This window comes from Solanum stenotomum, chromosome 6, assembly GCF_019186545.1.
Source record: "Solanum stenotomum isolate F172 chromosome 6, ASM1918654v1, whole genome shotgun sequence".
NCBI classification, from domain to species: Eukaryota; Viridiplantae; Streptophyta; class Magnoliopsida; order Solanales; family Solanaceae; genus Solanum; species Solanum stenotomum.
This window is the reverse complement of record NC_064287.1, coordinates 54,663,530-54,690,901: the sequence shown is the minus strand read 5'-3', so window position 1 is coordinate 54,690,901 and position 27,372 is coordinate 54,663,530. Positions and strand designations below refer to the sequence as shown.

The window sequence follows — 27,372 nt, the reverse complement described above, 5'->3', positions numbered from 1 at the left end:
TTGGAAATAGTCTAAGCTATTTTTATGTGTACATAAATTAGCATACAAGATAGGTAATGCGTCATTAGCGTTCTCTCTATATGAGGAAAAAAAAAAACTAACCAAAAATGTATTAATAATGCTTAGCTTTGATGTGTAGATAAATTCTCGCAATGCAACGAACCAAACATCACCTTATAGTTTGTTCTCGATTAAACTATTGTATCCTGCATTTGTTGAGTATTAATTAGTCCCGAAAACCATTTTGTACTCAAATGGTAGGATTAACTATCTCAATATCCTTGTCTATCTCATCCAGATAATCAACTTTCTCCAATATATCTTTCTTGCAAACAGAAAGACACTTTTACAAACAAAAAAAATGCATTGAGGATTCACACTTGCCTAAAACAATGGTTACATATAACGAATTGTTACGAAGTGTCTTGGATTGTAACCAAAACTAGCAAATTCATCGAACACTTCCAAAAGGGATTTTCAGGTATTTACAGCACTCTTAAAGTTGATTGTCACAGTATATTTGGAGGACCACCTACTAGTATGTTTAAAAAGGTGAAAAAAAATTTATCAAATGCCAGACAAACAAGACAGAGCAACCCTCTTTTCCGGTTAGGCGGAAGGCATGTCAAGGTTTCACATACCATAATCATTGAAATTCTCGTCTGGAATGTAAAAGTCGAACTTGACATCAACCGAACCAGAATTATCTCCAGTATCTTTGTACTCAACATTAGTTATTGTTCCCGTTGGATCGTCTACCTGGTATTCTGATCTCACCCGTCTAACTGGCACTGTGACTGAGTAGATTGTCCCTAGGTCTGGATCCGTTGAGACGCTCAGCTGTACTTTCTCCTGCGATTCTATTTCCACAAAATCAGAGAGAGCACTAACAACGTTGCTTACAATCTTCTGTTTGGCCTCATCACTGACAGCACACCTATCAGAGAAGAGAATCATCCTCAGGCGTTGCTTAGCAATATTAGCAGCAGAATTACTTGCCGAAGGGGATGGTGGAAACATTATCTTCCAAGCCAAGCTTAGGCGCTCAAAAAAGCTCATGCTGATAGCATTGAGGAGTAAATTATCAAATTCCTGGCTGATGGAACTTGCTGCTACTTTATAGTCTCCAAGGATCCCAAGAGGCTTTCTTGAGTGGCATCGGAAGCTATGGCTATCAGATGATAGACGAGACCATTTGGGCAACACCTCAGCAGAACTAGATCCACCATTAAGAAAGGCACTAAAATCTACCTGCAATGTGCAAGAAAATTATCTTTCATTCTGGTCATGATACAATCAATGGGAGACGCAACACAAAAATTTAGGTACATTTTATGAAATTGTTTACAAGATGCTAGGCCGCATACGCTTTCCTACATATTGCACAGCTTGTAGGAACCATTATTTCCCCAATGCTTACAATTTTTCTGGATACAACTGAAGTAAAAAGCAGAAGTAGAGATGCAAATGTTTAATTCCACATTCAAGCATGGTTTACCAATAAGCCAATCTTTGAAAGTGCTAGCATTCAAAAGATATAGAGAATGCACTTAAAAGGATATCGGCAAAAGTTTTTATTAGGGGAATAAGTAAACATAACCATCTTATTGCTTCTCTCATCTATCAAGGAAAAAATACAGTTCTACAATCGAAGCAAACGATAAATTCAGGTGAATCAATGAATAAACATATTGCACAAGCATATCCACTGACGAGTTAAGAGTTCAAAGTACTTTTTACAGAGACGCACACATGGACACAATTGATGCAAATGTATGACCATGAATATTTAACACCTTGAGCACATCTGATCCAGCTTGGACACAACATCTCACATTTAGCTAGGGCTCTAAGATCCAAAGAGGGAAAGGAAAGACAATATTGAACTAAAACTAGAAATCAAGGAAACAACTTTTGAGCATATATCAACCTGGTACCAGGCAGAATGAAGAAGACCAGTTGAACTGTGAATCACATTTAGGGCCCAGTTAACTAATTTCAACCATCTCGGCAAAAGAGACGAAGCCAAGCAGGCACCAAGTCCAGCCTTTTCTTTTAAATAGGACCTAGCCAGTTTCTCTAATATGTCGCAACACAATTATTAGGTATCAGAAGTGTCAACCACTCAGTCCTCATTACAATTATAGGAACCATATTAGGTGTTATTGAAGAGGTCTACCAACAAGACCACAACTACATATTTCGGCCTGATAATGTCATTGGTGCATGTTTCTGGAAAGGCAATGCACCAATGGCATTACCATCTGTGTAATAACTACATGCCTATAGCAAACCAAAATATTAAAAAGATGTGGCTATGCTAACATGACCAGATGTAAATTAGTAGAAGTTAAGGCATCAAATTCACATAGAAAATGTTAACTATTAAGGGAAAAAACCAACCAAAGTTCCCAACAGCGTAAGCTCAAACGAATCAACGCATTGAGATAATTTTGAAAACTTTACTGTGTCCTAAGTCCTAACAGAAAAGTCATCATCTTAAGAAAAAAGGAAATTAAGTGAAGTGAATGTCCAAGCAATTCAGTGGGAAGCACTCTCTTCAACTAGAACATTGGTTGAGCTTGAGTTAATGGGTTGTTATCTCCTCACATAGTCTTGGACAATCCTTACCTCATGAGTTGCCTTTTCATGTTGAATTAAGCCCAAGGTTCATTTTTTTAACATGATATCACAACCAAACTCATCCCTGTTCTTGGTTTACCCAATGGATGCCCATGTTATGTTGTCTACACACCAAATGTCCAGCTCGGTCTGGGTGGGTGGGGTGTGTGTNGGGGGGTCATCCCATATTTGAGGGAATGGTATGGTTATCTCTGTACACAGTCTAGCACAATCCTCATCTCATAGCTAGCTTTTGAGGTCGCATAGGCCCTAGGTTCATTTTCTTCACATGATAAATGAAGTAAACCAGAAGAAAAGTGGTGATTAAGATAATGTCCATCAACTCTTATTTAAAGCGGAAAAAAAAACTAAATTAATTTAGTCATCAATAACCATACAGGAACTTTCCTAATACACACACACCAACAACACGGGACCATTACCCAAGCTTCTGTCACAAAAGCAGGTCCAGAATCATAAGCCAGGGGTGTGGAGTACCTCTAACCTCACTACTTTATTTTTGTAACAAAATGCTCAATTGAGTATAAATATACTTCTAAAAAAGTTTCAACATGTGTGTGTGTACATATAGACCTCAAGCAAAGGCAGTGGGACTCATGATCCCTGCCTTCACTGTTGATCAACTCATGTTCACATATGCCAAAAGAGAACTAGTAAGCAAAACCTTTACCTAACAAGTCCCAAAGTTCCAAACGCATTAAATAGAGCCCTGAATAATTAGCTAGACATTACTCAGATGATGCTCGTCACCTAATTCCATACTGCATCAACCATACTAGCTGTAGCTACTCTTCTCAGCTTAGCTTAACTCACATAGTTACCAAGCACTTACTCATCTAGAAAAACATAGACACCTAGCACTTAAGCCCTCCAATTCTGAAAGTTTCTTAATCACTTTTCATTCAAAACCAAGGAGAAAAGAACGAATCTTTCACTATAAAAGAGTACATAGACACCTCCCACCTAGCACTTAGTTTTTTCATTTTTGCTAGGATTTGAACCTGAAACTTCAATGCTCAACCCACTTCATTCACAACTACTAGTTAACTAAAGTAGACCCATATCACCAAATTTCACAAAAAGGTACCAAAAAAGCTAGAGAAATTTCCTCAAAAATTACAGTAAACACAATCTCTTAGATTTGGCAAAATGATGGGAAGAAGATAACATTCCCATAAAGTTAACAACTTGACAAATACCCAACAAACAATTCACTTAAAAAAACATGAATTTGTTAAGCTATGAAAAGCCAAACCTTTGAAGGAGGTAAAGACGTCCGAAGTGGATTCTTTGGGTAGGGAACCAATGTAGCGGAGACCCTTAAATCTCCTGAAATTGCCATTTTTCTCTTTCTCGCTGCTTCTACTTCGCACAGAAACGGAGGTTAGGGTTTGGAAATGGGGACTTTCAGGTGAAATTGCCAATACAGTAGAGCTCACGCCAACCCTACGTACTCAGCTCATCATTACGACGCCGTTTCCGGGTATTTGTGAATTTTGTTCTGATCATTGGGGTTGTTTAGATTGATGTATTGGAATAATTAATCCCCGCATAAAATTTCGCTTAAGATAATATTGTTTCGTTGAATTTATTGACGTGACTCAAGAACATATAGATTGAGATGACCAAGAATGCGTAATAACGAGTGTAAAATAAAATGAAATTAAACAATAAAATAAAAGAATAGAAATACCTTGAGGTATTTCAATTTTAAATAGCAAATAAATGTAACGATAAGATTGAAGGTTGAAATGAAGCATATCTTTCTAAATTTAAGTAAAAATAAACATAGTAGAAGTAACATTAGGGTTATCGATAGGACAATTCATTCGGTTATTTAAAAAAAAATTTATATCATTCAATTTTTCGGCTGTTTTATAATGTATAACCAAAATTAAAATTTTAAAATCATCCCAATCCTAATTTATGTGACACAAGCAGTACAAAAATTAGTCTTTTTTTTGTTGTATTGTAGATATTTTAAGTTATTATTTATTATAAATTATAGTACTTTTTATTAAAGTTTTTAATAACATATGTTACTTTTTATGTTTGAGAGTTAAATCAACTTTTTTTATATGTCTTTTAATTTTATATGTGTTTTGTCCTTTTCCATTTTGAAAAACCAATACTCTCTCCATTTTATTTTATATGTCATTTCTTTTTATAAATATATTGGTTATTCCCTCTTCTTATTAAAACACATATTGACTTGTGGTGAATACTTATTCCCTCTTCTTATATAGTAATATATCATATGATTATTATTATTATTACTTTTAATAAAAAGCATTTGATTTTTTTAATAATCGTTATGTCCGGTCCAATTTTTTTATGCGTCAATTAATTTAGGGAATATTTATTATCAACAAAAATCCGTGTTGGATCAGTTCCACGTGTATCCTCCACTACCAGCCTTTGCATTCTTCTTCATCGACCAAAATTGTCCAATTTTAGCTATGATTTTTCCGGTGAGTCCTCTTCTATTTGCTAATTTTTCCGGTGAGTTCTCTTCTATTAGCTAAGAATTGAATATTGTTAACTCTTATGGTAAACTATTTGTATCCTATCTGTTTGATAAATTTCCTGAATGAAATCAGTCTTTTCATTAAATTTTTAGATGTTGCTTTGTTCAAAACTTTAGCTGAAAGAATATTGTGTATAACAAGGATTAAACTAAACAAATAATCAAGGTGTTTGATTTTTAGTATTTTGTAGGCATAAAAAGAAGAGGAAATACAAAGGTATAGTTCATATAAGTTATTTTATAAAACTATTCAACTTCATTTGTACACTACTAGAAACAAAGGTTTTTCCACCGCAAATCAGTGAGAAATTTGTACTATAGCATATGATTTCCACCGAATCAGCTTACTGGGAAAATGCACCATGGAAAACAGAATCTCACTGAAATAGTGGGGATATAATGATTTTTTAGTAGGGGGTAGATTCTTTATTTTCTTCAATTATACATGTTAGATAGTTCTTCATAAACACATATTTTTGTGGAGCTACTCCTGTCCTCATTTAATGACATGAAATTTCTTCACTTCTGTTTTTCTTCTTTCAAAACTGCTTTCTGTTATTTTTACTTGAGCCGGGGGTCTATTGGAAATAGCCTCTCGGGTAAGGTCTGCGTACACAGTATCATCTCCAGACACCACTTGTGGGATTATACTGTGTATGTTGTTGTTGTATTTTCCTTTGCTATCACTTTTTGATTTATTGGATTGAAGAATGGATAGTCATTCCTGATGCTAAGTATGGCTGTAAGATTTTTTTCTTGTGGACATATTTTTGTAAATGTAGAATTCGTTTGTCTTAGGCATAACATTCACACATTCTCATTTAGTCGACTTGTGGGTTTAACAGGAATAGAAGAACAAGGGGAAACAGTTTTGAGTTCATTGATCGCCAACAGCTAGCCAGGGAGCATGAATTCAGTAACGGCATCGGCATCAGCATACATTTCACTTTCACTTAGCATCTCGCCTCCTACTAGAAAAGCGTGGTCTAAATTTCTGCCAGGAAAATGCAAACCCCTAATATCATCCAATTTTGACTGCAAGTGCAGGGCACTGGGAGAAGACTCTCAGCCAGAGACACAGTCCCAGACAACCCAACCTACAATTTATCAAGGCGTTTATGGCCCTTGGACAATCGAAGACTCTGATATTCGAGAGGTGAAACCAACTCCACTCTACTGTGCTGCGCACTTTATATACTAGTTAAACTTGGAGTTGTTCCATTTGAATTTGTTTCACAACACGGTCAAAGAGAAATGTATACAGCATAGCTTAAATTTAATTGAAGGTCTGGCACTTTTTGCTCCTACAATAATATATTTATGCTTACTATTTTTCTAAATGAAGGATGTTAATATTAGCAATCCAACACACTGAAATCGGTTTGCATTCGTTTTGACAATGTTATTGAACAAAAAATTCTCCCTTCATGTTCATTAATGCTTTTCAGTTTTGTCTTTGTTACTATGTTCTCTTCCTGAATAAATTTTGCTAGATAAAACAATTTTTTCTTCTAGCAACAATCAAGATGGCTAACTCTCGATGATGCAAAGTTAATGTTATCAACTTTGCAGGTAATTTTGTATAGATCAGGATTAGTAACTGCGGCTGCATCATTCGTTCTTGCTTCTTCTGCGGCTTTGCTTCCCAATGATTCAGTTATGAGCAACTTGATTGAGAAAAACCTTGATTTGTTTTATGCAATTGGATCGTGTGGACTTGGCCTGTCATTATTTCTTATTCACATTTATGTGACTGAAATTAAACGCTCTCTGCAAGCTTTATGGCTCCTGGGTGCTATCGGATCATTGGCAACATATTCTACCCTTGCTCACCCAGCTGGCATGAATCTAGTTCAATATGTTATCGAGAATCCAATAGCTGTTTGGTTTGTCGGACCACTATTTGCATCATTGACAGGACTTGTGTTCAAGGAAGGTTAGGTTCCAGTTACATCTTTATAAACATGCAGTTACAATTTCACCTACCACAGCACAGTATTATCAAATGGTTACTCATTTTAGATACCACATTAACTAGTAGAAATAGTAATTTTTGTTTGCAAGTTGAGGTTTTGGAGATGTAACAAAATGTATGCTGATTATCAGAATAAAGGAACTTACTGATTGTCCCTTAGCTGAGTTATCATGTGCAGCTATGATATATAACTCATATGTAACAAATTATACTTCTCTTAACTTACACTTTCTGTAGAACACTCGTTCATTTAAGGATCTCTGAGTTTATTTTTGTTATCTTGGAACAGGACTTTGCTATGGAAAGTTGGAAGCTGGTCTTCTTACATTTGTCATCCCTTCCCTCCTACTGGGGCACCTGGTAACGTTTTCAGCTATGCTGCTAGTCCTAAAATTTCATTCCATACAGAGTTATTTAGTGATAAACTTGAAATATACTTCTCCAACCTTAGCAATTGAAACATCAATCCTTCGTCATCCGAAAATGATAACCTAAAGATCTCGAGATGTTCCAATCAGAACTTCTTTTTCCACAGCACTCAGATTGTTTGACTAGGCTTTCAAAAGTTAACAAAACCATTGAAACTAATAGAATTTGACTTCATAGTTCTATTTGTCCACCCAAGAAATTAAGGACATTATATTTTTCCTGTTGAATTTGTTTCGTTTCATATATATACTAATGATCCAACTAGACTATCTTCTTGATTGCAGACTGGTTTTATGGATGACGGAGTAAAGATTACCCTATTGAGCACATGGTTGGCACTGTTTGTGGTCTTTGCTGGGAGGAAGTTCACTCAGCCTATCAAGGTAAGACCTCATCCATTTGCTTTGTTGTTGTGCTCTTTATCTGTATTTTTTCAAATTTAACAAAAGTAGCATATTTCAGGATCCCAGTGACAAGATCTAATCCACTTTGCGGATTTTATATTTCAGGATGATATAGGAGACAAATCAGTATTCATATTCAACGATCTGCCAGAGGAAGAAAAAGCTGATTTGATCAAGAGACTTGAGCAACAATAATACACTAAACAAGAGCAATGATTAGGATGTTACACTTAGCTCAAAGGAAGGGAAATGAAGTGTATCGACTATGTATCAAAGAGTGATGAACATAAAGCCATCAGCCCTCGCCCTACAGTCAAGTCAGCTCTTTTCCTTCGCTACTAGGAACGTAAGCAACTTCTATTAGCACCAGACCTTGAGTCGAGTTGATCGTGTCCCCTTTCACAGCTATTCAGGAGTTGCAAAGCCAGATATCATGACAGTAGGAGTGTTAATGTTAGAAGCCAGTTGCATTAGTAGCTCTATAGATTGATGTCAAAATAGCTGCAATTGTTAAGTTTGTGGGTGATTGTGAAGAAAAAAAATAGTGTACTTGGATTTAAATATAATTCATCCTATCTTTTGTATGTATGTTATTATATTGTATTAAAATTTATCATCTTTAATCTGGTGAATAAAATTACTAAGAAATACAACTTCTTTAGTCAAATCAGTAGTCATATTTTTGAATAAATGAGTTTGGAATTCATAGCTTTATTTTTTCTTAAAAACTTAAGGTGTAACATGCATTAGCTAATTAGAAATAAATAAAAATTGATTCATCTAAATAAAAAGTGTATAAGACATTTTTTTAAAAAAACATATAGCCAAACGATATGAAGTCGTCTTTGTTAGGGAGCGTTTTACCAAGAGATTTTTCGATGCGAATTTGAATTTAATCGGGTTTCAATGTGAGTAACGGACGCCGAATGAAAAAAAAAAAAAACATATAGCCAAACATTTGAAAGATAATTTTTTAAAATTCAATCTGAAATCTACCACCAAGCTTAATTTAATTGAGTGACCCCTAAGAAATAAACTCTAAATTAACAAAGTACTTATTTTTTTTCACCACTCATTGAAACAAAACACAAACACATCGTGCCGAGGAGGAAGAGAAGAAGAAGAAGAAGCAAGAGAGAGCCTATACCCAGTTCATGGGGAGATGGAGAGCTGCTAACTTTGTAGCTCGTATTGTTGCTAAATCTAGATCAATCCAACCCACCCCTCAAAACCCATTTCAAAAAATCCGCAATTTTTCATCAGTTTCAGTACCCACGATTCAATTCTTGAATTTCAGGTCTTTTTCTGCTGCCCCAGCTACATATCCACAATATGTGGATGATTTTGAGTATAAACCTTATAAGATTGATAATACACAATCTTTGGAGTCCGAAGATGATGATGGAATCGGAAAAATTCCTGTCAAAGCTTACTTCCTTTGCACGAGGTATTGATTTGTGAATTTTTATTTGTTTGTTTTGTTCAATAGTTGTGTCATGATTAAAAAGAGGGGTTTTTGAGAGGAGGGTGTTTGTTGCTTAGGTGTTTGTTATTGGCGAATAAATAAAGAAACAATTTTTTTGTTTTAACACCTCTGGATGATTTGCTGTTTTGGTATAATTAGTTAAGGTTTGAGGTAGTGGTAGAGTAAATTGTGTGATTAGAGGTCTAGAATTATGATATTGGAACAGTAGGTGGTTTCTTCCCATATGTCCTAGCCTTAATGAATAGAGTTTAGCAATGGTAGTCGAGGTGTGTGCAAGCTGGTATGGACACCACAGTTATCAAAAGAAAGTTATGGCCTTGGAATCATGGGCAGATTTATTTTATAAGCTACGGGTGCATACAATAGGTTTGGTTTAGACTAGGTATATGTGTAACGACGGAATAAGTACAATAATAGATTTGTGATTTAGTTATTTGTTTTGTTTTGTAGTTATATCGTGCATAAAAAGAGGGGTTTTCGAGAGGAGGGTGTTTGTTGTTCAGGTGTTTGTTATTGGAGAATGAATCAAGAAATTATTTTTTTGTTTTAACACCCTGGATGGTTTGTTGTTTTGGTATACTTGGTAAAGATTTCAGGTAGTGGTAGAGTAAATTGTGTGATCGGAGGTCTAGAATTATGGCATTGGAACACTAGGTAGTTTCTTCCCATATGTCCTAGCCTTGGTGGACAGAGTTACCTTTGCTAGCGGGTGGTACTCGAGGTGTGTGCAACTGGTACAGACACCACGGTTATCAAAAAAAGTTATGGCCTTGGAATCGTGGGAGGATCTATTTTATAAGCTACGGGTGCATAAAATAGCTTTGGTTTAGACTGTATATGTGTAACAATGTAATAAGTACAAATAATACGTTGTCATTTATTTGTTTGTTTCGTTTTGTAGTTATATCATGCGTAAAAGAGGGGTTTTCGAGAGGAAGGTGTTTGTTATTGGTGAATGAATCAAGAAACCGTTTTTTGTTTAACACCCCTGCATGATTTGCTGTTTTAGTATAATTAGTAAAGATTTCAGGTAGTAGTAGAGTAAATTGTGTGATTTGAGGTCTAGAATTATGGCCTTGGAATCATAGGCGGATCTAGTGAATAAGCTATGGGTGTGTATACAGTAGCTTTGGTTTAGACTATGTATATGTGTAAGAACGGAATAAGTATAAATAATAGATTTTGAATATTGTAAATTAGATGGGTTGTGGTATAGTTATGAATTTTGAACCTATAAAGTTTAAATTTTGGATCCCCTTTGCTTGGAATGGTGTATTCAAGCTTAAGGCTTGCTGGCCTAATTGCGTTGGTGTTCCTACTTTACAAATGACTGCAAAAGGCCACTTGATAATAGTTGTTATTAATGATACAATTCATTTATAGTAACCTACTGACAATTTTCTGTGGTGCTATTTCATGGTCACAAAAAGATGACCTCGTCACTCGTCCTGTATATTAAGTGTTTTGGGATTCACTACCTCTTTCACTATTTACTATCAATGCATTTTCTTCTTTATTTCATGCTTTCTCAGATTCATCGTTTTGGCAGTATTGATTTGAAGCGCATGCAAGCTGAAATTCCAAGAGACGTTCTTCCGTCATCCTCCCGTTCACCCAATCATATTGCCCTCAGATTTTTCAATCTTCTACCAACAAATACTGTAAGAAGAAATTCTAGACACCAAGCTATTTTGTTGTAATGGCCTGAAGTAATGAACTTATGTCTCTATCATTCTATGATTAGAAGGGCATCTTTCAAGATTATTTCAGGCCCATATATATTATGTGTGCAGATGTATAGTGTCAAGAAACAATCATGTTATTGTCGTCAGGTATTTTGGTAGGCTCCTATTACTTTTATGGATAGTAAAAAGCCTTATCAGTAACATGATAGTTTAGTAGATTACTCATATTCATGAATCTCTCATTTGCTTTTCAACTTGTATAAGAGAAAACAGTTGTTTAGTCTTGAATTTGAGAAGCAAATTCCATACGTCAATCATGATAGAAGTAGGATATACTAACATCAATAGATGATTCTTAAGAGGAGAACCATTCAGTCCAAGTACATACCATGAAACAGTTAGAATTCTTCAAACTTCTTATACAACCAAGGATTATATTCTTATTTTTAAGTTTTTTCTTTTCAGCTAATTTGTACTTTCTGAAAATGTTTCCTCAATAATAAACATAGGTTATGCTTTCACACAATAACAAACAAATAACAACTATTCACTACCCTTAAATTGCTCAAGATTTCAGAGTCTACATTCATATCAATTCTTCTTCCTTCTGCTGCTCATTTGAAGCAACACTAACAGTAGAAAGCCATAAATCTTGTAGAGGTGTTCTGTAACATAAAACAAACGTTCCTTATGTGCGCATTCCGTGTACATTTAGTGAGTCGGGGCGATGGCTTAATATAGTAGGGGTGTGTCAACTGCTGCCTTCCGTTGAATCATAGGTATCCCACAGTCCGCACCCCAAATTGAGTTAGTGAGCCTGTTGTAGGTGACCAGTTAGTTCATGGGGCACTTCAGCCAACTGGCCTGACTTATTAAGACCATTAGGCGAGTTTGAAATATTGTGTGTTTAGGTGCAACTCAACCTTTAATATTGTATAATAATGGCTACTACAACACATAAAAAAGAGGTGTCTGTCTTGCTCATATGTTGTTGTTGATCTTTTGCTCATTTATTTGAATTGAAAAAAAAAATGAAGACTTAATGATTTACCCATTTAGTCTATGTTAGCCCGTCTTATGCTTTTGGTTGGCCAGTTGAGCTTTACATTTTTTCAACCTCTTCATTGAACATCTTGCAGTCTTTATTCTTTCTTTTTTTAAGAAAAAGTATAACAGCTTGATATCTTTGTTATTTTTAAACTATAAGTTCTCTTTGCAACGATACTTGTCTAATTTTCTCTCTTGTAGCCTTTCCTATGCACATAATTAACAACAGAGAGAGGATTATATTTGTCCTGGCTTTTGTTCTGTTCTTTGGAGGGGAATTTAGTTATGCATTGCCATGATGGCACCATTTATTTGGAGTATGCAGTATCATATATGAAATTCTTGTGCCTGAATGGACTATCAATGCACTGGGTCTTTTTTTCATAATTTAACCTTTGTTTTCAGCTCCTTAGATTTGGAGGAAACACAAATGGTTGCAGTTATATGGTTGTATTCCAGTATGGTTCAGTTGTCCTGTTCAATGTGGAGGATGATGAAGCTGAGTACTACTTGCAAATTGTGAGAAGATTTGCATCTGGGTTGCTACGTGAAATGAAAAAAGATGGTTTGTTTTTTATGTGAAACTTCATAGTTTCGTCTTATGTTCTTCTGCAATTGTTTATCTGAGAGAATTAGATATATGGGAAACCAAACATAATTAATATAGATATATAAGGGGTGCTCCCTTCCTATATACTTGTACATACATAGGAAAAAGTGGGGGGAAATAGAAAGTAAGTTTGAGTTGACTAATTAAGCATATGAAGATCTTAATTCATTCTATGTGTGTTAGACTACGATAACACGGTTGGTTTAGCAACTAACAATTTCGGTCAGCTAATTAAGGTCAATTATGTGATACTGGGAGCTTGCTTGGACTGAAGAGAATGAAAACCATATGATTCTTTGTGGCATTTCAAGCAGTGCCTAAAACAAAATGTTCTCTAAATAGCTTCTGGTTATTTTCTTCCACTTAATACAGATATACATGCCAAATGCTGCATCTTTACACTGCTTACTTGTAATCTTCTCTTTCGAACATTCTTTCTACCGGCTACAATATTTCTCTTATTATGAAGGTCTCTTCACTTTCTATCAGACTATGCTGTAAAAGAGAAGCCATTGCTAGTTGAGGATATGCAGGGAGGCGCAGATCACATAGTTCTGAAAAATTTGGACACAGATAGTATTCGTATAATAAGCAGTGTGCTTGGCCAAAGCATTGCCCTTGATTACTTTGTCTCACAGGTAGATATTCCAGAACTTGTTTATGGTTGAACCAACTAATGGTAACTGTTTGAGAATCATACAACTCTTACTGTCACCATCTGGAAAAGCTGAGAAGCATGTTTCAATAAAACAGACAGCACAAAATTGTAATGATAAGTAGAAAGAGATTGGCTAGTAATTCTAACTTCAATGAAATTGGATGCTATCCTGCTTGTAGGTTGATGGTATGGTTGAAGAGTTTGCTGGGATAAATCGTGAAATGGAGAAAACAGGGACTTTCACAATGACAAGGAAGAAATTGTTCCAACTTGTGGGCAAGGCTAACTCAAATATAGCTGATGTAATTTTGAAAGTAGGTATCTTTGAAAGGTAATGCTTTAAAAGTGCCTTTGTGTGCTTTCTCTACTCCTGAAAGTGGCCAAGTACTGCTCGACATTTTTCATTCTTGCTGTTGGTCAATATGTTTTTACTTTTTTCTTTTAGAAAGGATAAGTTCCTCTTTTGTCAGATTTTGGTTGGAGATAGAAGGATAAGAAATAGACCATCATGTCTCCATTAGTCTAAATGTGAGACATGTTATCGTTTACACAACATCTGCCTTGAAACCTGTATTTGTGGCAGTGAACTATCTGAACAGAGTCCTGATTCTTACATATGCTGAACAACTTCTCTTGAAGCTTATTTTGGTTACAATTACTTACTTTCATTTGCATTGGGATTGTGTGTGTGGTAATCCATGTATACACAAGCTTGTAGCGACTCGACATCTCAACCTATAGGAAAATTCATGTTTAGGCTTTATTTGCAGTCTCCGATATGTTTTTGGGGCTCTCAAAGACTTCTGCAAGAAGTAGCCAAACTTGCCTTTTGGGGATTCTGGATTACTTGCAATCTTACAATTGCTATGAGGTTTCCCACCCAGCAAGCTTCCTAGCTTTTTAGGGGTTCTTTCTTCTGGTTTGACGTGCTTGTTTAAAAGACAATGTTACTTATAGAGTAACCAAATGCTCACAGTTTCAGAAATTTGTGTATTATAGGATGGTAGAGCTACCTGTTACTTTTAAGTTTTGAGTTGATGTAGAGTGGTTGTTGTCATTGATGATCTTTCTAAATTATTTCCTTGTTTTGCAACTCATTGTTAAGATCTGAAATTGCTTGGAGAGATGCAAAGTATGCTCAGATACTTGAGTACCTTCGGGAGGAATACGAGGTTTCACAACGTTTTGGGAACCTCAACTTCAAACTAAAGTTTGTCGAGGTATTGATCTCCTTTGTTTGACCTATTTTGCTTTATTAGATCCATGTTAATTGTAGATTCTCTTAAATTTTTGTTGCTTCCGAGACCAATTTTGTGTTAACATGACTTGTCTATAAATGTGACTGCTCAACCGAAGAACAAGTAATAAAAAAGGGAAGGAAATAGCTGACTTTAGTTGTTATGACATGCACGCGGCTGTGCACAAACACATATTTATGTTGATACATCAGATAGGTCTCAGTCAGTTCCTTTAAAAAGGAATAACAATATATCAAAGCCACTTTGGGCAGGTTTATGACTGTTTGTAGATGATCTTTCCTCTTAACTCATTACTATTTCGTACAAGATATTCATTTCAACTCTCATTCACCGACTGCTGTTGTGAATTTAATTATAGGCAAGCTCTATCTATGTACTTCATAACAATATGTGCAATTGCACTTATACAATCTCTTTCAGTACTCTTTGATACTATTTCTGAATGAAATTTTCCTTGTTGCAGCATAACATTCACTTTCTTCAGGAAGTTCTTCAAAACAGAAAGTCGGATCTACTAGAATGGTGCATCATCGTTTTGTTGGTTGTTGAGAATGCGGTATGTATATATGAGATTATCCGGGAGTCAAGTGTAATCCCTGTGTAAACAAGAACACGACAGGGAAATAAAAGTGTGGCAATGATACATGATAGGATCAACATAGCAGATGCCAAAAGAAAGAAACCACATTTCTGGGCATTCATATTGCAATTTTGTTATTTATACATCCATAGAACACAATTGTGAATTAGTGATCTAGTCTTTTTTGTTGCAAAATTCTATTTAGCCTCATTAGACAAGTTTTCTTTTTCTTTGATAACTGAGAATACTCTTGAATATCAATTCAATTGATAAAGCTGCCCATTTATCTCAACACTTGATTATCATTTTTTTTTTTTTGAGAATTTAGGTTAAGCTTTGGCCTTTCCTGTTTGGTAAAGTAGAATAAAATGTGCTGCAAAAGAATTAGGAGTCGTTTGGTACATGGGATAAGGATAATAATCCTAGTATAGAGTTAAAGATTAACTTTATCCCATGTTTGGTTATGTGTATTAACAAGTCCTGAGATTATTTTATCCCATCGTTTATACTAAAATGGTAGGATTATTGTTCCATACAGAAGGTGGGATTTCCTTTCCTATCTCATCCCGCATGCCAAACGACCCTTTTAAGTGCAAACTGTTAATAAACCAAACACAATTTGTTAAGAGAATGGAGAACATCTCAAGATTGATTCACTCAACAACTCAATTAGACTCCCCTAACATGAGGCAGCTGAATAATTTTCTTCAAGTAAAAGCCATAATTAATAGCATCTCAAAAAATTCCAGAAAAAAAAAGTTAGATGTCTAACCATCCAACTACTGTTACAATCTAGCTGAGTATGCTAAATTGCCAAACACCATTTTGCATGAATTTTGTAACATGTTTCCATATACTTCTTTCCTGAAGTGTTCATCAGATCGATTCTGCTACGATGAGGAGTGACCGACCAATAAAACCATCAAAACATAGCCTACTCGAAAATCTTTTTGATTGTTGAGGACTTGTACTTGTATGAATAATCAGACTCTCAAAACTCTTTTATTCTAACTGCATCGCGAGGAATGTCATAAGCTTCTCTTGGCCTTGATTTCTTTACACCAGCAGTAAACGAAATCTTCTCTGATCTGTTGCCTTCAACAGACACATTTGTGACTTTCACCCATACTAAGACTTTAGTCTTCATTCCTTCTATGCCAATAAGCTTGTCTCTTAGTAAAATGCATTTCACCCTCGTAGCATACCTAATCAGAGAGCCGTCCTTGAAGGTTATCTCAGATGGGGAGGGAAGGTGAACGGTCAGCTTTTTGGACTCGTCTAATTCATAACTTGTTATGTTTTGGGGGAAAAGGCCTAGTGGGAGATTGTGTTCTCGAAGAAGATCTGTCAAACTCTTCATAGGCGTTCCTGATCAGGAAAAAAGATTTGTTTTCTCAGAATTCATTGTGCGGTTAACATGTGTTAAATGAGATCTACAATTTACTATGATCAAACAAATAAATAATACTCAGAGAAGTGACTACAAGAGTGTAAAATGAATATGCACCTTTTAGCTTGTTAAAGATCCATTTCGCCTTCTCTTCAACAGTATTTGAGATGCTCTGTGACAATAAATAACCATTGAGTTAAGTGCAAGTTGTTGGTGTTAAGACAGATTAAAGTTTTGTATTCAGTGTTTGGAAAGTCAGATGATAGTACAATCTGCTTCAATGGTATAAATAGGACAGCTAATTGATTCTGGTTTTAGCATGTAAACACACAGATTTTTCTTTCAAATTCAATGTGTATATCTACTGTTAGCTAAGATGCCAGATATGGAAGGACAAAGATCACCTACAAAGGAAGTCTCATCACATTTCGTTTAAGCTGGTAGCCTAATGCAACAACAATAACATACCAAGTGTAATCCCACAAGTGAGGTCTAGGAAGGATAGGATGTACGCAGACGTTACCCCTACCTTAGAGGTAGAGAGGCAGTTTCCAATAGCTGGTAGTCTAATCCAAGGCACATATATTTGAGACCTTAAAGAAATTGTTAGTCTTTCATGTTTCCTATTTAAGAATTTCCTCAATGGCCTATTAATGATAGTTAGAAAGCAGATAACTCATCAAAAGCTCCAACCTTATACATTAGAATCTCACAATTTAACAAGTAGACAACCAACACTCAAGAATCAAAGATATGCAACAACCAATGCCTAACATAGATAATCCTATATAGTCAAATTTCAAATAACTTGCAAAAAATGTAAACTTAAAGCTACTTGTGATTTACATGGTATCAGAGTTGAGTCCATTCTTGTTTGTGCTCCCAATTGAGCCTTCAACCAAAAGCTAACTCATGAGACGAGGATTAACCATATTCAAATAAGCACATTACCAGTCCATTCCTCAACCAACAAAAGACTCTAACCTACCCTTTATGCATCTTGGAGCAAGAATTAAATATCCAATTTGAAAAATGAGCATATGGGGTTTAGTGTATACAATTAAAAAATCCAAAAACTAAATTAACAATACGAAATAACAAGCAAAATGAAATCTTGATGAGAAAAAAAAGAGAAATTGAGAGAACATACATTGATATCTTGAGATATGTTGTTGAATTCTGCCTTAGCTTTCTTGGTTAGCCAAAAGCTTCCAACTTTAATACTCCCAACTTTAGTTAAAGCTTTCTCCATTCTTCTTTCTTCTCCACACCCACAAAAAAAAACCCTCTTCTTCCTCCTTCAACAAACAGAGGTGTATAGTATACTAAAAAAAGAGTGTGAATAAGACAAACAAAATGTGGTGTGCAGCTAGCTGTATTTGAAATTCCCCTTCACTTTACCCAATAAAGCACAACAACTAGTAAAAATGAAATTTTACCCCTTGAAGTTTTTGAATCAAACACTTTAACCCTCTTAGTTATTACTCTCTCCATTCCAAATTAAGTAGTGTTCTGTATTGTCAAACTACTCATTCTTTTTTAAAAAAATGTTTTTACTAATTTATCCCTAATCAAATTTTATCTCTTTTTGAGTCGACGGTAATTGATGATTTTTAAAAAAAGATTAGAAAATTATAGTAGGAAAATTTTAGAAGTATTATTTTTGAATTGCATATTTAACTAAGTAGTTTAGTATGATATTCGTATATATTCTTTTTATAAGTACTTAATATTATATCAAACTAATTGTCTTTTTGAAAATATATATATAGGAAATATTAGAATACCAAAACAAAAGTATAGAAAATTTCAATTTTGAATTGGTAATTCAATATTTATGTAAGTATATATATGCATACCCTTAATTAATTAAAGATTAGAGTGACTAAAGCCATAAAAAATGTTGATCAAATTATAAGATATTTTCCTTTTTCATTTCTTTTTATTTCCTTTTACCTTTTTATGGTTTGAAGTCAGCAAAATCTGAAAAAGAAAAAAAGAAACTCTAAAGAATATCATTTTAAGATGAAATTAAAATAAGAGAAAAAGGGATATGCTTTTTTTAAATCAATTTTTTTTAGTGAAAAGAGTAGATGCATGTTAGAATATTATTCTACTTATTTTAAAAAGCACAAAGCACTAACAAGAGCATCTATGCTTCACCAAACTGGAAAAAAATGTACAACTCAAAAGTATGAAGAAGAAAAAAGCAGTTTGGACATTAACCCCAGCTTGTTTGGATGGTTGTTACTTAATATACGAGTAAACACATAAATTTGTATAAATTTGAATAAATAGAAACATACGCGTCCTACTTGCATAATACAATATAGGACGTGAATTATCATGTAAGATGTGTGTGTCTATTTGTTCAAGTCTACACAAGTTTAAGCTAGCGTTTGGCCATAGATTTCCAAATATTATTTGGGTGAAAATTTGGGTGAAATTTCACCATGTTTTTTGCCATAGTATTTGGAAAATATATTTCAACTTTTTAGAAAAATATGATTTATACCCATAAGTTTTAAAAATTTTCAAAATTAACCATAAGTTTGTATTATAAGTCAATTGGATCTTTATTGCAACAAATAACAAGTAGTGTCCAAGACATTAGAGCAATGTGGTAGTTTGGAGTGAGTGCAACAAGCATCATTCCATACATCGTAAGCACATGACTTTGTTATCCTGAGCCGATTGTTCATCATTTTCATCAATAACCATATCATCACTTTCATATTCACTGAATATTTCATCACTACTTTGGTGTTCACGAAAAAAATTATATAATACAACGCAAACAACTACTATAAAGAGTGTTTTTGTAAAAGATAAAAGTTTGATGTAAAATTTCAATTTTCAAAAGATCCCAAATAATGAGATTTGACTCATATACTAGAAAAAACTAGTATTTGGGAATTTGGGATATTTGCCAAATAATGACAAATTATATGTACAAATATTATTTGCCAAAATTTTCCCCAAATATTATTTGGGAAATCTATGGCCAAACGGGCCATAAGAGTTTGTTTGATATGAAGGAAAATAATTTCCTAAATGAAGTTCTCTACAAAATTGTGTTTGTTACTTATTTTTAGTATTGATAAATAAGTAAGAAAATATTAATTTGAGAGCTTTTATATGTTATCAGGCAAAATGTTATGAAGACTAATAGAAACGGGAAGTGGGGGTTCAGGGATAGTTAGGGATGAGATGATCAAGAGGTGAGGGTTGGATACAGTGGCGGAGCCACCTTAGAATGAGGGGTCACCCGAATTCCTTTCGGTGAAAAATTATATGATTTATATATGGTTAAAATAATTTTTTAAGTATATATAATAGATGTCGAACCCCTTTCGCCTACGTCGTGTGTCTATTTTTTTAAATTTTGAACCCCCTTATTAAAAATTCTAACTTCATCACTAGTTAGATAGTTGGATAGGTGGAGAGAAGACAAAAAGTGATATATAAATCATTCAAATCATATTCATCAAAATAATATAATATAATATATCGCAAATGATGTAACAACCATCCAAACAAAGTTGGGCCCTGTATCACATGCTTGTTTTACTCAAAGATTTTTATTTATGCCCAACTTGTCAAGTATGATAAACATCAATTTTATTATATTCAGAATTGTTAAAGTCTTGTAACGATATTTATATAAAATATATAGTATGACATTTCTTTCTAACTTCTTGAAATCTCCTCTCTTCCTCTGGATCCGACTCATCTACATCAACAAAGTCCCCAATTCCTGAACTCAAACAAGGTGTTCATATTAATACTCAAAAATGCATACTTCTCACCACTAAAAACGAGTATGAGTAGTTATGAAGAAGAGGAAATAGCATTCAATATCTTCTCGTATTTCACCCCTCACATGCATGAGAGCTATAACACAATGTAGTTAAACAAAAACACCCCACTTAATTAAAGACAAACCGACAACAACAATAACAATAACACATCTAGTAGTTTCATAAGTAGTACAAAAACAAACAGATTCCACAACAAAATAACCTTATTCGAATAACCATACGAGAAATCAACTCCGTCACTAATCATCTTGTGATATGAGCAATGAATGAATCCATCTGCTTCTTTTGTGATCCACCATCTCCAACGGACTTCTTAATAGCTCTGCTCAACTCTATTGCTCTCTTCCTCATCTCTTCCCCTTCCGCGGAATCCATCAATGTTCTCACACCAGTTTCAATTTTATCACATTTGATCAATTCATCTTTGTTTACCCAATCCCTCACCACTAAACCAACTTTCAACACCTTTGTAATAAGCACATCATTGTACGGATTATCCGAATTCAATGGCCAAGTTGCCATTGGCACTCCCATTGTTACACTCTCCAGAAAAGAGTTCCATCCCGAATGAAAAAAGTAACCACCTGTAGAAGGATGAGCTAGAATTTCCAGCTGAGGTACCCATTCTCTCGCGATGATTCCTCTGTTTTCTACTCTTTCTTCGAATCCATTTGGCAGCTCAATCTTCCCAGTAATATCTCCAACATTTTCCCCTTTTTTATCTTTTCCTCGTAAAACCCAGATGAATTTTTGCTCCGATCTCTCTAAACCAATTGCAATCTCATGAATTTGTTCGATTGAGAAACTGTTTGCAGTTCCAAACGAAACGAATATAACAGAATTAACCTGTTGCTTATCAAGCCATTCAATGCATCTGTGAGTTTTATCAGAGTTTTGGACGATGTTGACAGGATTAAACGGACCAAGCCCCCAAAATGGGGTATTGCTCTGTTTACAGAGTTCGTCAAGATAAGGCCCTTCAATTTCTCTACAAGTATTCAAAATTTCTCCACATTTGAACTTACAATCTCTCAGCATTTTCGTCAATTCCCCCATTCCAGGCTTGAAACAGCTCTCAATAGAGGGAATATAAGCTTGCAAACTTGTAAACAATGCATCATCATTGCAATTGTTTACTTCGTTATTCTCTTTAATTTGTTGGAGCATTGAGTAAGTAGTGAAAGCAGATACAGCATGAAAAAAGTATGCTTCAACGTGTGATATTGTATACACAGATTCAACAACAAACTGCATTATAGCGTCATGAATAACGACTACTCTTTTATCATTATTGCTATGACAAATAGCGGAAAGAGGCTCTGTAATTTGTAACAAGGATTCCAAGTAAGGCATATAGTTTTCTTCGTCATTTTCTTTTGATGTTATTGAAAGATCATGGAATTGTATGTTGGGAAATTCTTCTTCTTGTTGTTGTTGTCGTTGTTTCAGTTCTTGATTTCGTGCACCAACACTCATATAATGGACTGGTATATTGTAGGAAGAGATGAGTTGAGAGAGACGAAGAAGAGGGATTTGGTGTCCATATTCAGGGAAGGGCACCATAACTACCACAAGGTTGGAGTTGGATGCCATTGGAAATGTGTGTGTGTTGCTTTACAATTTCTGAAATGATGAAGGATGATAATAGTAGTAGCTTACTTACTATATACTCCCTCTAGTCCAATTAGTGACGAAGTGATTCTGGTGGAGTGATAAGTACTCGTTCATTCTTAACTAGAGATCACAAGTTTGAGTTTTTCTAAGTATGGAGTCGTCTGTGTTAGAAAGTGTTTTACTCTCTTTCTTTAGTCGAGCTCCAATGTAGGTACTGGACACAGAGTGGAATACCAAAAAAAAGAAGGATTGAGGTGGAGTGATAAGTACTCTTTCATCCTTAATCATTAATTAGAGGTTATCGATTCGAGTTCCCTTATATATGGAGTCGTTTTTATTAGGAAGCGATTTACTCTCAATATGGAACTTCCTAGACACTGGGTCAGAAAAAAAAAGTGAAGTGTAAGTACTGAATTGTTGAGACGTTTTTATTGTTCAAAATAAGCATATTACATAAATGTGTTTTCTCCAACTTTATATATACACAAGTAGACAGTTAAACTTAAACAAGTAGACTTTATGTGACATCATTTAAATCTCGAGACTGCTATATCAATTAATGCTTTACATAGTAATTTCAACTACACGTGATCGTCTGTAAAGATTCTCACAAAAGGACCATTTTTCATAAGGAGTACTCATCTCGAAATCGGAAATTTACGCATGAAATTTTCAATATTTTTGAAATGAAATTTATATATTCGTAAACTTCGTAAAAAGTACTATAAGTCACAATAATTAATAATTTAAAATGTTCAAAAGATCTATGAAAAATTTACGGTTAAAGTTAGACTTGTTTGAATCTCAAAATCTGAAAAGTGTCACATAAAATGGGACGGAGGGAGTATTTATTTCTAACGTTCTGTGAGATTTTTTTATTTATGGGGGGCTAGAATTAATTAAAAACGTGTGTACATTTTCAAAGCAAATTATCAGGTGGACCCCCAATATTTTAACATAAATTCATCAATTCCATCGAGGGTGTATCAGAAATCAGAATAGTATTTCTTTCATTTTTTATCATATTCAAGTTTCTCTAAGTACGTTCGAAAACATTTTACCTTAATATTTTGATGTGAGTATGAATTTAATTAAGGTGAGTATCAGAAATTGAATGGAAAATCAAGAAAATAATTAAAATATTGATATTAGTAATGTTTGCATTAGTTATATTAAGTATATGATATTTGATTTGATGTTTTAAAATAATTAATAAACTATACTTTAAGTTTTGAAATTTTTTAATGAGCATTGAAATAATTAAAACGACAATTGAAATAGAACGGGAAGTAGGTTTCAAAGTAAAACCAACAACCCACCAACAATAAATAAAGGAGCAATCAATATAAACATGAAGACAAGATTTGAGGGACCTAGTCAACACTATTGATAAGTCTGATAAATGGTACAGTCTAGATTTTAAAATAAGTGATATTTTTAATTTAAGATAAAAAATTATTTATATATTTTTTGGATTTGTTCATACTATTAAAAATATTTATTTTGAATTATTTATTAATTTATGAAATCAAAATAGAATTAATTATTTTATCTCATGCCCTTAAATTAGTTTTTTAAAAAGTTTTCTATTCTTAATCTTGATATTAATGGATAAAACACATTAATAAAAGGTGTTGAAAATAATTAAATGGTAAAATAGAAAAAATATTCTTTTTATTTATCAATTTTTAAGAGTGCATAAATAAATAAAAAATGAATAGGTAATATGAGATAGAGAAAAGAGGTGATGATAACCAAATAAAAGTATATACATATAAAGAAAAAAGAAAAAAGAAAATTTCATCAACCCTCTATTTACTAACCATTAATAGCCATAAATATTTTTGCATTTTGATATGCTTTCTCTAAGTACATTCTAAATCTATTTAAATCCAAATTTATATTTTGTTCTCTAAGATAAATATCCATAATCTCTTGAGACCAACCTTTTTCTTGAAGAGCCTTTGGATTTTTCAACACCAAATTATCTCCTTTTCCAAATTTTTCCATTAAGGTACTTTCTTCAACTTCAATTTTGTATTCCTCATAAACCAACTTCATTTCCCTGGCTAATTTTCCAAAACAAATATCAGATACACCTTCTGCTCCAATTGGAACAATTTGTATGAATATTGAACTAGGTCGTAAAAATAATGCATGTGTTAGCGCTGCTCCATGCACTCCAATCATTGCATGGCTTGAATGAATCAATCCAAATGACTCATGCAATGATGTTGTTTTGCTCGGCTCGAATAAAATCACCTCAAAACCTATATGTTCTGCGACCAATCTTAATTCATCCTGGTTCAGTATCAGACGCCCTATGCTATCACCGCGACTTGCTAGGACAAGTCGAGGCCTATGTTGAGACTGAGGTTGAAGCTGAGACTGACCCTGACCCTGAACGGTGCCATATGTGGTGGCTAGAAATTTATGAAAATCTATTAGGGTTTTTGGGGTTGGTGTTAATTTTGGGTCAATGTTCATGAAACCATGTGACATAAGTCCAATTGTGACTTTAGGGAAACAATGCGTGACATTAATCTCCTTGTCAATATCAATAATTGGGTGTTTACTAAAACTTTGTAGTAAATCTTTGTACTTGTGGACCCACCAATCTTCTAATTTGGAGATTACTAAGATGAAATCTCGATTAGGAAACAAAGAATTAACAGTAATAAAAAGGGGAATAAATCCATCGTTGATATCATGGAAGAAATTACCAGTGTACCCTCCCAAACTGAATACAAGTGCTTGGGCTTTATGATGGATCAAGCAATTTGGGCCTATTGGGCCTTTAGTAAGAGTGAATTCTTTGATTTGGCCCATTGTGAAATTCTCCCATTTTCTTGGATAGGGCTTAATCTTTTCAACTATGATATTTGTCTCATTATTATTGGTTGAGCCCATGTCATAAAATGTTGACTTAAATGGGTCAAAAATTGTTGGCCCATTGATTGAGCAAATATCATAGGAATAATGAGACCTATTGCAATTGATTATTGACTTTGATTTTTCTACTGAAAAAAAAAAACAAAAGAAAGATTGTTAGAAATATTAACAATGCATGAGTAACACGAGTTTTATATGTCTATACACTTGAATCCGATACAAAAAAAGAATCTAATATTTACTTACGCAAAATCCAGACAAAGTTTAAACTTCAAATATAAATTTTTTATAATTTTAGTTGTGTCTGATCGGAAGTTGTTTATGCCCAAGCAAAACTTTTATATATATATATATATAACTTTTATATATATATATATATATATATAAAGTTTATATATAAAGTCTCAAAATCGACTATTTGTATACTTCCTCCAACATTTCCTTCTTTATTGAATTTTTGTGACGTAAATCTAAAATAATTAGATCAACATATATCGGCTAAAAGAAATAAGTGTCCCGAAAAAAGTCCATACAAAAAAATAGTATTCTAATTTTCCGTAACGGATGCATGATGATTGAAGAAATCACGGAAAATAAAATTTGGTTGGGACGTTAGCAAAATGACACGTGTAATTTATTTACTCTTAAAACTATATTCAAATATATTATTTACACCGTTTGAACATGCAAGTCCGAATAATTTTATTTTATTCTTTTTTTAAAAAATAAATAAAGGCACTTGCTCGAACTTAAAAACTGAAAATAAACATATTAAACCTGAGGAACTCATGAAAAACGAGGTCTGAAAGACTGAGAATCTATCAAAAACGACTTGTTTTACACATAATGGTAAGTGTAAGGTTTGTTTTTGTATATTCCTTTTTGAGATTCCACTTATGAAATTGTGTTGAATATGTTATTGTTATTGAGGAACATTTCTCTTAGCTTTTCCAACAAATAAGAGCATTATGTAAATATTTACATACTATATTATTGTATAACTAACATGATTAAATATTTTTATAACTTAATATCGTCAATAAATGCATGAATACATAGAACTTAAACTCTTTAAAGAGATAGAAGCAACATACCTTCATGGTTATAATTATGACGACTTATTGCATGAGGAGTTGATATAATAAAAGAATTATGAGGTTTCGAGTTGAAGAAAACTTGATTTTGCCTCAACACTATAATCATCAAGACGAAGAGCATAAGTCCCATTAACGCCGTTGTTGAATTTGAAGCTTTTTTCTTTATTACATTAATCTTCATTATTTCTAGCACGCTCTTTCAACTTCCCAAAAAAAAAGGAAGGAAAATTTAGTGAGGAAAAATAGAGGGGTTTTTTGAAGAAGAAAAGAAGAGGAGAGATGGGAAGTAAATGAGAATTTTCTTCTAATATATATGAGCTTTATATCTTTTTATTTTATAAGAATAATTTAGTGAGTAATAATTAGTTGTCATGTTTTATACAAAGTGCATAAAACTTAAATTTCAAATAAGAAAAAAAAACATATATAGTCAAAGTTTGAATAGGTTGACTTGTCCACTTGGCACAAGGAGGTAGTAAATTGAAACTTCTTTTTTGGCTGATTGAGTGGAAGAAAAATTAATGGAGAAATACTTGGATATATCACTTTCAAGTTGTTGAATAAAATTCAAATTAAATAAATTTTGTGCAACTTCATAGCATGCTCATATATATTTTTGGCATCTTTCAAAAACTTCATATCTTATATAGTAACATTCAACTTCATATTAAACATTCTAAACAAAGGAATGAAGCCAAGAAAATAACGTATATGAATGTGTATGTGCAGTTATTGGTGTAATTGTGTGTGTGAGATTATTGTAGGTGAGACAAAAGTCGGTTATGGAATTAATAAGATGGAATCTTTATCGAGTAACAATAGATCATTGACTCTCTCTTGATTTTATTTTTAAAAAATAACTAATAATATTTTAATGGTGTGAGATTTTTTGGAGAAAATCGTGCAAGTTTATCCAAAGCGAATAACATCACATCATGTTAAGAGAATTTTTGAATTGTTTTAGTAGAATGATAATAATGTGGGGTACGGCTTAGTGCCTTTCCCCATCTACATGCTGATTTTCTATCTTTACCCATAGCTTCAAAGACGCATGCACAAAATAGAAGCTAGTAGACTTTGGTGGCCATAAATATTCGTTTAATGGGGGGTGGCACACAGTTCATCTCCAAATAAACCCATAAATGGTGATGGTTCGGGCCATGTGGAACTTAACTCAAATAGGAGGTTGTTAGGTGCGTGTGAACAAAGTCTCACATTAACATCTAGAAGAAAAGCAAACTTACTTGTAATGTGT

At 33.7% G+C, this 27,372-nt stretch overlaps 6 protein-coding genes across 7 annotated transcripts; 2 read left to right on the top strand and 4 right to left on the bottom strand.

Moving 5' to 3' along the window:
• Positions 1-386: 386 nt before the first annotated feature.
• Positions 387-4,148, bottom strand: LOC125868280 (cell division topological specificity factor homolog, chloroplastic). Its single transcript, XM_049548913.1, has 2 exons — positions 3,899-4,148; positions 387-1,251 (listed from the first exon to the last, which is right to left on the bottom strand). The coding sequence occupies exons 1-2, from the start codon at positions 3,983-3,985 to the stop codon at positions 634-636; spliced, it is 705 nt and encodes a 234-aa protein (XP_049404870.1). The 5' UTR covers positions 3,986-4,148; the 3' UTR covers positions 387-633.
• An 806-nt stretch (positions 4,149-4,954) lies between these two features.
• Positions 4,955-8,645, top strand: LOC125868134 (uncharacterized). Of its 2 annotated transcripts, none has more exons than XM_049548738.1 (6): positions 4,955-5,114; positions 6,016-6,326; positions 6,743-7,106; positions 7,435-7,505; positions 7,859-7,957; positions 8,084-8,645. In XM_049548738.1, the coding sequence occupies exons 2-6, from the start codon at positions 6,078-6,080 to the stop codon at positions 8,171-8,173; spliced, it is 873 nt and encodes a 290-aa protein (XP_049404695.1). In that variant the 5' UTR covers positions 4,955-5,114; positions 6,016-6,077; the 3' UTR covers positions 8,174-8,645. The 2 variants fall into 2 exon arrangements, with proteins under 2 accessions (XP_049404695.1, XP_049404694.1); XM_049548737.1 differs by having other exon boundaries at positions 5,062-5,145.
• Positions 8,646-9,054: 409 nt separating this feature from the next.
• Positions 9,055-15,595, top strand: LOC125868189 (protein RETARDED ROOT GROWTH, mitochondrial). The gene is made up of 7 exons (XM_049548815.1): positions 9,055-9,425; positions 11,014-11,125; positions 12,602-12,761; positions 13,296-13,444; positions 13,644-13,795; positions 14,570-14,684; positions 15,187-15,595. Exons 1-7 carry the CDS (start codon positions 9,133-9,135, stop codon positions 15,325-15,327), a joined length of 1,122 nt encoding a protein of 373 aa, XP_049404772.1. The 5' UTR covers positions 9,055-9,132; the 3' UTR covers positions 15,328-15,595.
• Positions 15,596-15,972: 377 nt separating this feature from the next.
• On the bottom strand, positions 15,973-18,050 carry LOC125867491 (uncharacterized protein At5g01610). The gene is made up of 3 exons (XM_049548010.1): positions 17,844-18,050; positions 16,811-16,865; positions 15,973-16,671 (listed from the first exon to the last, which is right to left on the bottom strand). The coding sequence occupies exons 1-3, from the start codon at positions 17,943-17,945 to the stop codon at positions 16,295-16,297; spliced, it is 534 nt and encodes a 177-aa protein (XP_049403967.1). The 5' UTR covers positions 17,946-18,050; the 3' UTR covers positions 15,973-16,294.
• Positions 18,051-20,757: 2,707 nt separating this feature from the next.
• Positions 20,758-22,107, bottom strand: LOC125868929 (zeatin O-glucosyltransferase-like). The gene has a single exon (XM_049549494.1). It carries the CDS (start codon positions 22,105-22,107, stop codon positions 20,758-20,760), a length of 1,350 nt encoding a protein of 449 aa, XP_049405451.1.
• Positions 22,108-23,888: 1,781 nt separating this feature from the next.
• Positions 23,889-26,298, bottom strand: LOC125868928 (xylan glycosyltransferase MUCI21-like). The gene is made up of 2 exons (XM_049549493.1): positions 26,115-26,298; positions 23,889-25,148 (listed from the first exon to the last, which is right to left on the bottom strand). Exons 1-2 carry the CDS (start codon positions 26,296-26,298, stop codon positions 23,947-23,949), a joined length of 1,386 nt encoding a protein of 461 aa, XP_049405450.1. The 3' UTR covers positions 23,889-23,946.
• Between the last annotated feature and the right edge of the window lie 1,074 nt (positions 26,299-27,372).